Source organism: Symphalangus syndactylus, chromosome 8, assembly GCF_028878055.3.
Source record: "Symphalangus syndactylus isolate Jambi chromosome 8, NHGRI_mSymSyn1-v2.1_pri, whole genome shotgun sequence".
Taxonomy (NCBI): domain Eukaryota; kingdom Metazoa; phylum Chordata; class Mammalia; order Primates; family Hylobatidae; genus Symphalangus; species Symphalangus syndactylus.
In genome coordinates this window covers 78,241,307-78,256,204 of record NC_072430.2, presented here as the reverse complement: position 1 = coordinate 78,256,204, position 14,898 = coordinate 78,241,307, and the positions used below count along the sequence as shown (strand labels likewise).

The window sequence follows — 14,898 nt, the reverse complement described above, 5'->3', positions numbered from 1 at the left end:
GACCTGGAACCGAGAAGCCCACGTGCCAAAGCGGAAGACTAGAGCTCCCGGGAATGGCCTAGATAGCGCCTTTCCCCCTCCAGCCCTCCCTGCTGCCGCGCGGCTCCTCCCACCCTGGGCTCCTCCCGCCCTACTCCCGCCTCCCCGGCCGGTTGGGCCAATGGGCGGGGCGCGCGGGCAAGGCGGGGAGGGGCGGGGACCATGGTCTGCGCGCAGGTGCAGCTCGGCGCCCGGCCCGCCCGTTCCGCTGCTGTCGCCGCCGTCGTGCGTGCCGCTCGGCGGAGGGGACGGGCCTGCTTTCTCTCCTCCTTCCTCCCCGCCTCCGGCTGCTGGCAGGACCTTTCTTTCGCTGCCGCTGCGACCCCGTGTCATCGCCCAGGCCGAGCACGGTGAGGCCCTTAGGGAGCCCGGGGGCGCGATCTTCGCCAGGTCTTCGGCGCCCGGGTTCATTGCCCTGAGGCTGGCGCGGGGCCCGGGCCCAGTGGCCAAGATGGGGCCAGGGCAGCGGGTGGCTTGGGGGTGTGTGGATGAATGAGGTGCTGTCGGACTAGGCCGCGCGTCGGGAGATCGGCCTACGCCTCACGCGGGAAAGCCCTAGGGAAAGCCTTCTCCCGATGCCGGGACGCCCGGTGGCCCAGTCCAGAGAGGAGGATGGGGGGTGGGGCCTACTTTGGGTGGGCTGCCGGCTACCTCTTGGTAGGCCAGAGGACCCGACAGGAGCTGTTCATGTATCTGTTCTTTGGAGGCCTGTGGGTTGGCCAGGAACAGGTGTCAGGACGCTGAGAAGGGAAATTCCTGGCCCTCGGGGTCAGGGATCAGAGGCTGGAATACTGCTACAAGGGCAGGGCCCTAGCGTGGTCCTAGGAGGTACAACTCTCAGCCAGAAGACTGGGACAGTTTTAGTTCCCAGCTTCTGAGACGTGAGCTTAGCGGTCCTTGTGATTTCACTTTGCAGTCCAAGAGTGGGACTAATTCTGCACGCATGATTTGGAGACAGAACTAGTAAGGGACAGAGAAAGTTTCGACTTGTAAATAAAAAGGTTCCGTCGATTAATTTACCATTAGAAATAGGAACCATAGTGTAGATTTTGGAGGTTGTTTATGGGGACTGATGAGCCGTACCTTCAGTGCCAAAGGTGGGAGGGACTTGGTGGAAGGACCCCAGTACCTGGTGGGTGTTCATCTATGTGAAAAATGGGGGTTGTGGGCGAATGGGAAAGATAAGATTCCAGATTATAGAGGAACGGTTCGGTGTGAAGGGTGACTTGGTTGCTGGTGGTTCCACAATGGAATTTTCTTTGACTCTCTTCTGTGTACTTGCTTCCAAATGCTTTCTTTCATATAATCATGTATCAGGTTAAGATATAAGGTGTTTTGTGAGCAGTCTGGATGGAAGATTGATAGCTAAGCTCTAAGTTTATCTTTGATTCCTGGTGCCACAAAGATTTTATTTATTTATTTGAGACAGAGCCTAGCTTTGTCGCTCAGGCAGAGCCCAGTGGCGTGATCTTGGTGCACTGCAACCTTCGCCTCCCGGGTTCAAGCAGTTCTCGAGCCTCAGCCTCCCGAGTAGCTGGAATTACAGGCACGCGCCCTACGGCCAGCTACTTTTTTGTATTTTTTTTTTTTTCTTTTTAGTAGAGACGGGGTTTCTCCGTGTTGGGCAGGCTGGTCTCGACTCCTGGTCTTAAACAGTCTGCCCACCTCGGCCTCCCGAAGTACTGGGATTACAGGCCTGAGCCACCGTGCCTGGCCCAACAAATATGGATTTTAGATCAGTCTTTCTGGGACTTCTCAGCAATGACTCTTTTGACAACAGATATGTTTACAGAACTTTTAAAAATTTTTTGCTTAAAAAAAGTGGATTTAGCTCTGTGTTAGTTTTGGATCGCTATATACAGTATGTTTTGTTCTTAATCTTAATTCAATAATATATTTTATGTGATGAAATGTGTTTTGGGTCCATGTGGATAGTAAAAAGTTTTGTTCATATGTTTGCTTTGGTATTTCAGATGCCCCCTAAAAAGGGAGGTGATGGAATTAAACCACCCCCAATCATTGGAAGATTTGGAACCTCACTGAAAATTGGTATTGTTGGATTGCCAAATGTTGGGTAGGTGAATGTTGGGGCTTTTGTGATTTTCATTTTGTAAATATTTTGGGTCCTATTGTAGAAATGGGAACCGTGAGGTAATTAAACTTTAAATTGAAGAAAAGAGACCAGGAAGCTGGACTATTAATGTTGCAAAATTAGGCTTTGGTTTAGATGTATTTTATTGATATCAGTGCTGGTTGGCTATGTGTGGTACCTACATAGGCTGGCTACCAGAGGCCATGCAGTAGGATACTTTAGGAAATCGATTTGAAAGCTCCACCATAAGCTAGATGGAGAAGGAGGTGACAGTTCGAATTTCGTAGTGGAACTTGTAAAAGGTTTGCTATTATAAAGTGTCTAAATCTGAAAGTTCTGAGAGCAGAAATTTGAGTTTTTGTAATGTTTTCTTTTCTTTTCTTTTCTTTTTTTTTTTTTGAGATGGAGTCTCACTCTGTCGCCTGGGCTGGAATGCAGTGGCATGATCTTGACTCATTGCAACCTCTGCCTCCTGGGTTCAAGTGATTCTCCTGTCTCAGCTTCCTGAGTAGGTGGGATTACAGGCGCGCACCATCACGCCCAGCTAATTTTTGTATTTTTAGTAGAGACGGGGTTTCACCATGTTGGCCAGGCTGGTCTCAAACTCCCGACCTCAGATGATCCGCCTGCCTTAGCCTCTCATAGTGCTGGGATTACAGGCATGAGGCACTGAGCCTGGCTGTAATGTTTTCAAAATTACAGTGAATTGAATAGATGCAAATAAGAGAGTGATAGGAAATATATGTGGGGTTTATCATAAATCTATACACATGCAACTTAAGTGTTCAAAGTCTTCTTGTTATTTTTTTTTTTTTTTTTTTTTTTTTGTGATGGAGTCTTGCTCTTTTGCCCAGGCTGGAGTGCAGTGGTGTGATCTTGGCTCACTGCAGCCTCTGCCTCCCAGGTGCCAGCAATTATCCTGCCTCCGTCTCCCGGGTAGCTGGGATTACAGGCATGTGCCACCACGGCCGGCTAATTTTTGTATTTTTAGTAGAGATGGGGTTTCACCATGTTGGCCACGCTGGTGTTGAACTCCTGACCTCAGGTGATCTGCCTGCCCTGGCTTCCCAAAGTGCTAGGATTACAGGCGTGAGCCACTGCACCCGGTCCAAGTCTTCCTTTTTCATTATTTAACCTTTCACTAACCTTAAAATATAAAACATCTCAAAAGTGATTAGGGTGTACTAATAGGTAACAGATTCAGTGTGGATTTGTGAAAATGATCAAGGGTGGCCTTTTAGATTGGTGGCAAGTAGGACAATCATGTTCTTAGGTATTCCGAGGAGCTCCTGTCACAGGGATTCCTCAATGAATAGAGCATGGTGTGACCAAGTGAGGCATGTCTTAAATTTATGTAATGTAAAACATGAGCAAGTATGGCTGTCCTGATTTCAGTCTTTCCTGGAGCTTGAAGAGGTTTTCATTTTGAAGGGGTTTCCTGCTGTGATATAGTCTGCTTGCAGAGTAAGACTAAGTAGAGAGTCGAAATGTAAGCAAAACAAATAATTAATTAAAATACTGTAGGGTGCTATCAATAAATGTGAAAGCAAGGTATGATCATTATGTATGTTGTGAGCTTTATTGCACTAGTAAGGAAGTTATAGTTTTTAGATATTGACATACTTCTCATTCTAGAATTGTTGCAGTTATTACAACTTGATTTTAAATGGGGCTATATTAAAATGGACCATATTAAATGTTTTCTGTACATATAGGCAACCCTCTGTATCTGTGGTTTCACATCCTTGGATTCAACCAATCTCAAATCAAAAATATTTTTTAAAAAATTGGCCGGGCATGGTGGTTCATGCCTATAATCTCAGCACTTTGGGAGGCTGAGGTGGGTGGATCACTTGAGGTCAGGAGCTTGAAACCAGCCTGGCCAACATGGCGAAATCCCATCTCTACTTTAAAAAAAACACAACAAAAATTAGCCGGGCATGGTGGCAGGAGCCTGTAATTCCAGATACTCGAGAGGCTGGGGCAGGAGAAATAGCTTGAGCCCAGGGGGTGGAGGATGCAGTGAGCCAAGATCCCGCCACTGCACCCCAGCTTGGGTGACAGAGTGAGACTCCGTCTCAAAAAAAAAAAAAAAAAAAAAAATTTTTTTTAATTAAATAAAAAATGACAATACAACAATAAAAAAATACAGTAAACAACTATTTACCTATCATTTACATTGCATTAGGTATTATACTACACCATTGTATATAAGGGACTCGATCTGCTGGAATCTTAGAACCAATCCCCTGCAGCTATGGAGGGATGACCATATAAGCTTTTTAGTCATAGAGCATAATGAAATTAATATACGTGGAAATAACCTAAAAATATTTTATTATTCAGAATAAGTGTGCTGTTTACACTTTTAAATAAAATGCCTTCCCCGCCCAGTGTCATTGAGGTATACTTCACAAATAGTAAAATTCACTCATTTTAAAGGTACAGTTTAATGAGTTTCGGCAATTGTATTTGGTTGTAAACACTACTTTTTGTAGAATGATCTTACTTCACACAACTGTGTCAGGTAGGATTCTTTGTAAGCAACACAATTCTGGCTATTTTCAGCAAGAAAAAGAGGTTTATTGGAATAAGTGAATTAGGATCTGAACAGCCAGGCCTCAAGAGGGATAGGAGCCAAATGGTGCTGGCAGGAATGGGTCCATGTGGAGCTCAGCCATGTGAATCCCTGGACTTCTGGGTATGTCTCATTTCTTGTCTCTCCTGTAATTCCAATTCCTGAGTAAGGAAATCCAACTGGACCTGTGTGCTTCTGTATAGGTCTACAAGATATAGATTGTGGGAGGGAGACAGTTCTCTAAAGGATGGCCTGCTGATCAAAAGTAAGGACATTCAGTACAAAACCATCTAGAGAATCTCTTGGTTTTTAGCTGGGTGAATAGGAAGGCTTACTTTTTAGTCTGCATAAGGCTGATGACCCAGAAACTTAGAGGCAATATTTATAGCTAATCAGATATTGAACATTTACTATATGCCAATCACTATTTTGAGTGCTTTATATATATTATCTAATTTAATAAGTGGTTTGACATTCCCCTCCATTGCAATTTAAATTCTGTGAAGGTAGGAAGCTACTGATTGTCTTGTTCTTGCTTATTGGTATATTTCTAGTGCCTAGACTGGTGTTAGAAACATAGTAGCTATTTAGTAATTATTTGTTAACGGGATACGATGGTGTTAGGAACATAGTAGATATTTAGTAATTATTTGTTAATGGGATACATATTTCCCCCTTGACGGCTGGATGTAGATTTAGTGATAAGGAGACATGTTTTTGTTTTTGTTTTTTGAACAGATTTTATTCTCTTGCCCAGGCTGGAGTGCAGTGGCATGATCATGGCTCACTGCAGCCTCAACCTCCTGGGCTCAAGCAGTCTCCACTCCTCAGCCTCCTGAATAGCTGGAACTGCAGGCACACAAAACACTGTGCCTGGTTAATTTTCGTATTTTTTGTAGGTGGGATTTCACCATGCTGCCCTGAGGCTGGTTTCAAACTCCTGAGCTCAAGAGATCTGCCCGCCTCAGCCTCCCAAAACATGTCTCCCATTAAAACATGTCTCCAGCTAGGCGCGGTGGCTCACACCTGTAATCCCAGCACTTTGGGAGGCCAAGGCAGATGGATCACGAGGTCAGGAGTTCGAGACCAGCCAACATGGTGAAACCCCATCTCTACTAAAAATACAAAAATTAGCCAGGTGTGGTGGCACACCCCTGTAATCCCAGCTACTCAGGAGGCTGAGGTAGGAGAATTGCTTGAACCTGGGAGGCGGAGGTTTCAGTGAGCTGAGATCGCGCCACTGCACTCTAGCCTGGGTGACAGAGTGAGACTCTGTCTGAAAAAAAAAAACAAAAACAAAAAAGCCTGTCTCCTTGCCCCGTGTGGTGGCTCATGCCTGCTGGAATTACAGGTGTGAGCCACCGTGCTGGGCAATTAAATGGCCTCTTAATGAAGTAGAAAGAATATGGAGATTTGGTTTCTAGTTCTGTACTGCTGTTTCTTACCCGAGTGACCCTTTATAAATGAGCTCCTGTTGGACCAGTGTATTATTGTGGTTGTGAGGCTTAGAGAATATTGGGGGGAAAGTACATTTTGATACAGTGTTCCAAACTTCTTTATTTCTGTGAGGGATAGCTCTTCTTGTTGCTATCCACTGCATCAGATGGGATTAGATTCAATTAAGAGCATCAGAAAACCCCAGATAACCAGTTTTTTTCTTCATGTAAAAATGTACATTTTGCAGTCATAGATTGGTATAGTGGACCTGCTTTATGAAGTCCTCAGGAACCCATGCTCCTTTCACTTCACAGCTTGGCAATCCCTAGGATGTGGCCTCATCCTCATGTTCTAGGGGCTAGGGTCCCCGAACCTCATGCTGGGGACTGGTACCGATCTGTGGCGTGTGAAGAACCAGGCAGCATGGCAGGAGGTGAGCAGCAGGCGAGTGAGCATTCCCACCTTAGCTCCACCTCCGGTCAGGTCAGCAGCAGCATTCGATTCTCAGAGGAGCGCAGGCCCTGTTGTGAACTGCGCATGCAAGAGATCTAGGTTGCACGCTCCTTATGAGAATCGAACTAATGCCTGATGATCTAAAATGGGGCAGTTTCATCCTGAAACCATCCCCCACACCATCCCCCTTGGTCCGTGGAAAAATTGGCTTCCGTCAGCCAATTCATGGTCCAGTCCCTGGTGCCAAAAAGGTTGGCGGCTGCTGGTCTAAGGTGTTGTGAATTCCAGGCAGCTGGTTATCCGAAGGGTCAAGGGGCCAAACTTGACTAGCAGCCTTTTTCCTGTAAACTGCCATACCATACTTCTGCCAACATCCCTTTGTCCAGAATTTAGTCACAAGAATTTAGTTGCAAGGAAGGCAAGGAAATGTAGTCTTTATTTTGACAGCCACATGTTCAGTTAAAAATTCTGTTACTCTTGGCTGGGTGCGGAGGCTCACGCCTGTAATCCCAGCACTTTGGGAGGCTGAGGCAAGAGGATCACTTGAGGTCAGGAGTTTGAGACCAGGCTGGCCAACGTGGTGAAACCCCATGTCTACTAAAAATACAAAAATTAGCTGGGTGTGGGGGTGCATGCCTCTAATCCCAGCTACTCGGGAGGCCAAGGCAGGAGAATGGCTTGAACCTGGGAGGCAGAGGTTGCAGTGAGCCAAGATTGTGCCACTGCACTCCAACCTGGGCCACAAAGCATGACTCTGTCTTAAAAAGAAAAAAAAAAAACGATTACTCTGAAAGAAGGGGAAAATGGATATTATGGGCAACTAGTATACTCTGTTCAAACAGTCACAAACTGCCCCAGGAGAGTAATTGTCTTGCTTAGCTGATCCTTCTGGGAATGCATTTTGGTGTCCCTGCAAATTGCCTTCTCCCAATTTTCTACAGACCAGTCACAGTGTCTGTGAAAGCCATTTGCTATTGCTGAGGGAAAAGGTTGTAGAAAATGCTAAAAAAAAAAAAAAGAAAAAATCACAAGAGAATTATCACCATTGTTTAGTTATCTGTTGTTGTGTAGCAAACCATTCCAAAAGTTCATGGTTTAAAATAGTAACAATTTTTATTCGTCGGGAGTGTAGTGAGTTAGATAGGTCTTCTGCCAGTCTCATTGGGATCCCCCATGTGACTGCATTCAGCTGGCGGCTAGTTGAGACTGGAAGATCCAAGATGGCCATTTTAACAGATGTGGGGCCTTAGCAGGATTGGCTGGAAGTCTGGGGTACTTCTCTTATACTTGGCCTCATTCTCTTTCTAAATGGTCTCTAGACCAAACTTCCTTATATCTTGGTGTCTGGCTCTCGAGAGAATGGAGGTGTGGCAGTGGCACAGCACACTTACACAGAAATCTTTTGGTCAAGGCAAGTCATGACACCAGCCCAGAGGGATGGGGAGAGGGGAAATAGACTCCACCTCTTGATGGGAGGAGTGACAAAAAATGTGTGGCCATCTTCAATCCACTATTTTCCTAATACAAAATACGTGATGTCTATGTGTTCCTAGAAGTCTTCCTAGTTGATTCTTAGCTCACTTGTTTTTTAGAAGCTCCATTCTTGATTGCTCAAAGGAACTCACAGGAGGAAAATTATTCTCTAGGCTGCAAATACTGGTAATCTGAGTATTTTCATTCTAAAGAGCTGATAAAGTTAAGCTCAGAGTCAGATTCCCATGTCTACCGAGAAGACAGGTATCTATGAATATCAGAGATATCTCTTGATGGCTTGTGATTTTGAGCATCTTTTCATATGTTATTGGATATCTTATGTAAAAAGTCTTTTTTTTCTTGATTAGTTTTTTATTCTGGATATGAGTTCTTTGTTGGATATGTATTACAATGATCTCTTGCCAGTTTGCTTGACTATTCACTTAAGATTAAATTAAAAAAAATTTTGAGCTGGGCTCAGTGGTGCCCACCTGTAGTCTCAGCTACTCAGGAGGTTGAGGTGGGAGGATCCCTTGAGCCCAGGAGTTCTGGGCTGTAGTGTGCTATGCTGATTGGGTGTCTGCAGCGCCACCCATAGTGGCGATCCAGTGTCTGCACTAAGTTCAGCATCAATATGGTGACCTATCCAGAGTGGAGGATCACTAGGTTGTCTAAGGAGGGTGAACTGGTCCAGGTCAAAAACAGAGCAGATCAAAACTCCTGTCCTGATGGGTAGTGAGATCTCTGAATAGCCACTACACTCTAGCCTGGACAATATAGCAAGACCCATATGGAAAAAAAATTTCTTTTGAAATAATTTCATGCTTAAAAAAACTCACAGTTGGAAAAATAGTTTTAAAAATTCCTATTTAACCTCTGCTTGGATCCCCTAAGTGTTAAAATCTTTATAACTATAATACAATGATCAAAATCAGGAAATAAACATTGATTTACTAATTGTCCCTCTAATGTCCTTTTTTTGGTCCAAGATTCAATCCCTAATTGTATGTTGCATTTAATTGTTTTTTGTTTTTTTTTTGAGATAGAGTCTCACTCTGTCACCCAGGCAGGAGTACCTTGGCCTGATCATAGCTCACTGCAGCCTCAAATTCCTGGGCTCAAGTGATGCTTCCACCTCAGCCAACTGAATAGCTGGGACTGCAGGCACATTTTATTATGTCAGGCTAATTTTTAACTTTTTTTTTTTTTTTTTTTTGTAGAGATGGGTTCTCACTATGTTGCCCAGGCTGGTCTCAAACTCCTGGCCTCAAGTGATCCTCCCACCTCATCCTTCCAAGTGCCGGGATTATAGGCATGAGCCACTGTGCCCAGCTGCATTTAAGTGTTTTGTTTCCATAGTTTCCTTTAACCTGGAATACATTCTTAGTCTCTTTTTATATTTGATATCCTTGACACTTTTGAAGAGTACTGGCCAGTTATTGTGTACAGCTCTCATTTGGGGTTTGTCTGATGTTTCCTCATAATTAATTTCAGATTAATATCTGAAATATAGAAGTAACATATGCTTTTCAATACAGTGTATTAGAAAGCACATGATGTTGATTTGTCCATTTTTGGTGATGGTAACTTTGATTGCTCGTTGGTATCTGACAGATTTCTTCACGAAAGGGTTATTATTTTTCCCATTGCAATTAATAAGCATCTTGTAGGGGGTCCTTTGAAATTTTGTACATAATATTGTTTCTCATACGTTTGCCCCCTAATTTTGGCATGTGTTATTGATTCTTCCTGAAACAGTTATTATTGTGGTGTTTGCCAAATGGTGATTAAAAAATATCCCTTATTTCTTCTACATTTAGAAGAAACAATTTATAGAAGGAACAATGGAAATTCTATTGTGTAAAATCCTATTGTACAAAAGCTTCCCATTTATTCATGTATTTGATTATAATTTATTTATATCAGTATAGATTCTTAATTTACTCTTTTGGTTATAATCCTTTACTGTTGTTATTTTGTCACTCTAATTGCCCATATTTGGTGATTAGGAGCCTTTATGTTCACTTATATTCCTTTTGACATGTCCTCTTTATTTTTTGAGTGCTTTCTAGTTTCTGACACCACAGTATCTTTCAGTTATATACAACATATTTTATATTTCAGTACAATATGTTATTTGTACTCTGTCTGCTTCAGCCTTAGGGTACATAAATTTTTATTTAGATATATGATTTTATTTCTCTTAGGTATATATTTAAGAGTAGAATTTCTGGGTCACCTGTGACTGTATATTTAACTATTGAGGACTGCCAAACTGTTTTCCAAAGTGGCTGCACCATTTTATATGCGCACAAGCGGTGTATGTGGGTTCCAATATTTCACATCCTTGTCAACACTTCTGTTGTTATCTTTTTGATTATAGCCAAGTTGTGAAGTTTTTGATTGGTGTTTTTTCTGGTTTTTTTTTTTTTTTGGACAAGAGTCTCACTCTGTTGCCCAGGCTGGAGTTCTGTGGCACAGTCTTGGCTCACTGCAGCCTCCACCTCCCAGGTTCAAGTGATTCTCCTGCCTCAGCCTCCTAAGTAACAGGATTATAGGTGTGCACCACCACCAGGTAATTTTTGTATTTTTAGTAGAGCCAGGATTTCACCATGTTGACCCAGGCTGATCTCAAACTCCTGAGCTCAGGTGATCCGCCTGCCTCCGCCTCCCAAAGTGCTGGGATTACAGGCATGAGCCACTGAGCCTGGCCAATTGGTGTTTTCTTGATGGCTAAGAATATTGACATCTTTTCATGTGCTTATGACTTCTTCATTTTGAAAGATATTTTCACTGGGTAGAATTCTAGGTTAACAGTTATTCTAGTGCTTTGAAGATAATCTTCTACTTTATTCCCTTTCTGGGATGCCTATTACAGACAAGTGCTGCATAGTGATGTTGGTCAATGACTGACTAAATATATATGACGGAGGTCCCATAAGATTATAACCAAGGTGAAAATTTTCTATCACCTGGTGATATTGTAGCTGTGGTAACTTCATAGTGCAAGGCATTACTCACGTTTGTGGTGATGCTAGTGTAAACAAGCCTGTGCTGCCAGTCATATAAAAGTATAGCATATACAATTATGTACAGTACGTAATACTTGATAATAAATGACAGTTACTGGCTTATGTATTTACTATAGTTAATTTTTGTTTGTTTGTTTTTTGAGACAGAGTCTTGCTCCGTTGCCCAGGCTGGAGTGCAGTGGCCTGATCATAGCTTACTGCAGCCTAGAGCTCCTGGGCTCATGCAATCCCCCTGCCTCAGCCACCTGAGTATAGCTGTGACTACAGGCACACGCCACCCTACCTGGGTAATTAAAAAGATATATTTTTGTAGAGATGGGGACTTTCTGTGTTGCCTAGGCTGGTTTGAACTCCTGGCTTCAAGCGATCTCTTTGCCTCAGCCTCTTTGTGCTGGGATTACAGCCATTAGCCTCCATGCCCAGCCTATACTGTAATTTTTATTGTTACTTTAGAGTGTACTCTTTCTACTTATAAAAAAAAAGTAATGGTAAAACAGCCATAGGCAGTTCCTTCAGGAGGTATTCCAGAAGGAGGCATTGTTATCATAGGAGATGACAGCTCCATGTGTGTTATTGCCCCTGAAAACCTTCCTGTGGGACAAAATGTGTAGGTGGAAGACAGTGATATTGATGATCTGACTCCATGTAGGCCTGGGTTAATGTACGTGTTTATGTCTTGGTTTTTAACAAAAAAGTTTTAAAAAAGCACACATTTTAAAGATATAAAAAAGCATATGGAATAAGCATATAAAGAAAAAATATTTTTGTACAGCTATACAGTGTATTTGTATTTTAAGCTAAGTGTTATTACAAAAGAGTAAGTTAAAATTAAAGTTGATAAAGTAAAAAGTATTGGTAAGCTAAGGCTAATTTATTGAAGAAAGAAAAATATTAAAAAATAATTTTAGTGTATCCTGAATGTACAGTGTTCATAAAGTCTACAGCAGTGTACAGTAATGTCCTAGGCCCTCACATTCACTCACCATCACTCATTGATTCACCCAGAGCACCTTCCAGGCCTGCAAGCTCCACTCATGGTAAGCGTCCTATATCACTTTTATACTGTATTTTTACTGTTCCTTTTCTATGTTTAGATATATAGTACCTGCCATTGTGTTACATTTGTCTACAGTGTTCAGTACAGTAACATGCTGTACGGGTTTAGCCTAGAAGCAATAGGCTATCCCGTATAGCCTAGGTGTGTAGTAGGCTGTACCATCTAGGTTTGTGTAAATATACTCTATAATGTTCACACAATGATGAAATTGCCTAAGGACCCATTTCTCAGAATGTATCTCCATCATTAAGCAATGCATGACTGTAAATGCATGTTCTTCCCTAGATAGTATCCTGCTGAAGCTCTGGTTATTTCTTTCTCCAGTCTTTTTCTCTCTTTGTGCTTCATCTGGATACTTCTATTGCTGTCTTCAAGGTCTTTTGTTTGCAGTGTCCTGTCTGCTGCTAATCATGTCCAGTGTATTTTTCATTTCAATTTCATTTTATTTCAAATATTGTATCTTTTTAACAATAATTTTATTTGGATATTTATCATGTGTTTCATTTTCTTCCTCATTGTCTTTATATTAGCTTTTATATCCTTAAGAAAAATTTTAAAAGATTTGTAACATTTATTTTAAAGTCCTTTTATGCTACTTCATCTCTCATTACTATATTTGTATTTACCGACTTTTATCCTGATTTTGGTATATATATTTCTGCTTTTTTGCATGTCTCACAATTTTTATTGGATTCCATACACTGTGGATTTTATGTTAAATGCTAAATATTGTTGTTTTCCTTTGAAGAGTATTGGACCTCATTATGGCATTTAGTTATTTATGTATCAGATTAATTGTTTTGAGTCTTCTTATGATGGATTAATATGATTTTGTGTTCTGGTGCCACTTAAGCCCTAGTACTAAGACCTGACCCTTCTGAGGACTCTATCCAAATTCCCTTTTATTACAAGATCTCTCCACTGTGGCTCATAGGAGTGTGAACTGTTCCAATCTCTGTGTGACCCCTGAGAATTGTTCATCCTACTCTGTTTGGGTGATTCTTTCCCTGGACTTGTAGTGATTGAATTTACTCATGCGCAAATCATTACTTAGCTGTGTTCTTGAGGGGACCCTCTGCAGCTCTTCAGAGCGTTTTTTCTGTGCAGCTCCCGCCTTTCTAGTATACTCTCCCATAAATTCTAGCTGCCTTGGCCTCCTAACTCTCATCTTAGTCTCTTCAACTTGGTGTGACTGCTGGGTGCTGTTGGTTTCCCCTCTTGGAATAGTGACTTTGAAAGCATCAGTAGGCAGTAAGCTGGAGCAATTGTAGAGCTTAGTTTATTTGTTATTCTTCTCTCAGGGAACACAGTCCTGTGATGCATATTGTCCTTTGTGTGAAAACTATTATTTCATAGATTTTGTCTGGTTTTCTAGCTCTTTGTAGCAGGAGGGCAGTTCTTGTAGCAGAGGGGAAGCAAAACTCCCCAATACCATTTTAAATGGAATTTAAATCTTATTGTCGACTTGTCAATATTCCAGAATGCCTGTTCTTTCATAGAAATCTATGATTTGGGACTTATTTACTTTCTCTTTCTAATATGTTCTGAATGATCTTTTTGAATAACAGATCTGTTTTCCTAATCACTCTTTCCTAGTATTCAGCAGTAACTGTGTGCCTTAGAGGTACTTCATAGATTAATGGGTTTTAAGTTTTAATTATGTATTTTTCTTCCCAAGACAAAGCCTCGCTCTGTTGCCCAGGCTGGAGTGCAGTGGTGCGATCTCCACTCACTGCAACCTCTTCTCCTGGGTTCAAGAAATTCTCCTACCTCAGCCTCCCAAGTAGCTGTGATTACAGGCATGTGCCACCATGCCTGGCTAATTTTTGTATTTTTAGTAGAGATGGGCTTTCATCATACTGACCAGGTTGGTCTGAAACTCCTAACCTCAAGTGATCTGCCTGCCTCTGCCTCCCAAAGTGCTGGGATTACAGGCTTGGGCTACCATGCCCCACCTAGTTTTAAAATTTTAAAAGAGTTTCTTTTTCAGAATTCTAGTCTATATTGCTGTATCACCACATAATTTCAAATAATTTTTTTTGGTTTTTGCTCATTAAGGTACAGTTGAGGGCTGGGCATGGTGGCTCACACCCATAATCCCAGCACTTTAAGAGGCTGAAGCTGGCAGATTGCTTGAGTTTAGGAGATCAAGACCAGCCTGTGCAACAGGGTGAAACCCTGTCTCTACGAAAAATACAGATACTAGCCAGGGGTGGTGGTACGCACCTGTAGTCCCAGCTGCTTGAGAGGCTGAAGCGGGAGGGTCTCTTGATCCTGGGAGGTCAAGGCTGCAGTGAGCCATGTTCATGCCACTGCATTCCAGCCTGGGCAATAAAGTGAGACCCTATCTCCAAAAAATAAGAAAGTTAAAAAAGCAATTACAGTTGACCCTTGAACAGCTCAGGGATTAGGAGCACTGACCCCTGGCCCAGTCAAAGATTTGCGTGTAATTTTTGATTCCCCCAAAACTTAACTACTAATAACCAACTATTGACTGGAAGCCTTACCAATAACATAAACAGTTGATTAAGCTATATTTTGTATGTTATTCTATACTGTATTCTTACAATAAACTAAGCTAGAGAAAATAATGTTATTAAGAAAATCATAAGGAAGAGAAAATGTAGTTACTATTCACTAAGTGAAAGTGGATCATCATAAAGGTCTTTGTTGTCTTCATGTTGAGTGAGTTGAGGAGGAGAAGGAAGTGGAGGGTTTGGTCTTGCTGTCTCAGGTG

General features: G+C 42.2%; 1 protein-coding gene across 3 annotated transcripts in view; it reads left to right on the top strand.

Moving 5' to 3' along the window:
- The first annotated feature begins 190 nt into the window (after window positions 1–190).
- OLA1 (Obg like ATPase 1) overlaps window positions 191–14,898 on the top strand; it is a 188,851-nt gene continuing 174,143 nt past the window's right edge. Inside the window, exons 1-2 of one of the 3 annotated variants that reach the window (XM_055289786.2) lie at window positions 191–389; window positions 2,013–2,113. In XM_055289786.2, the coding sequence (XP_055145761.1) occupies window positions 2,013–2,113 (101 nt within the window). In that variant the 5' untranslated portion in view covers window positions 191–389. The remainder of the gene's footprint in view (window positions 390–2,012; window positions 2,114–14,898) is intronic. The other 2 variants (XM_055289787.2, XM_055289788.2) reach the window with 2 other exon arrangements.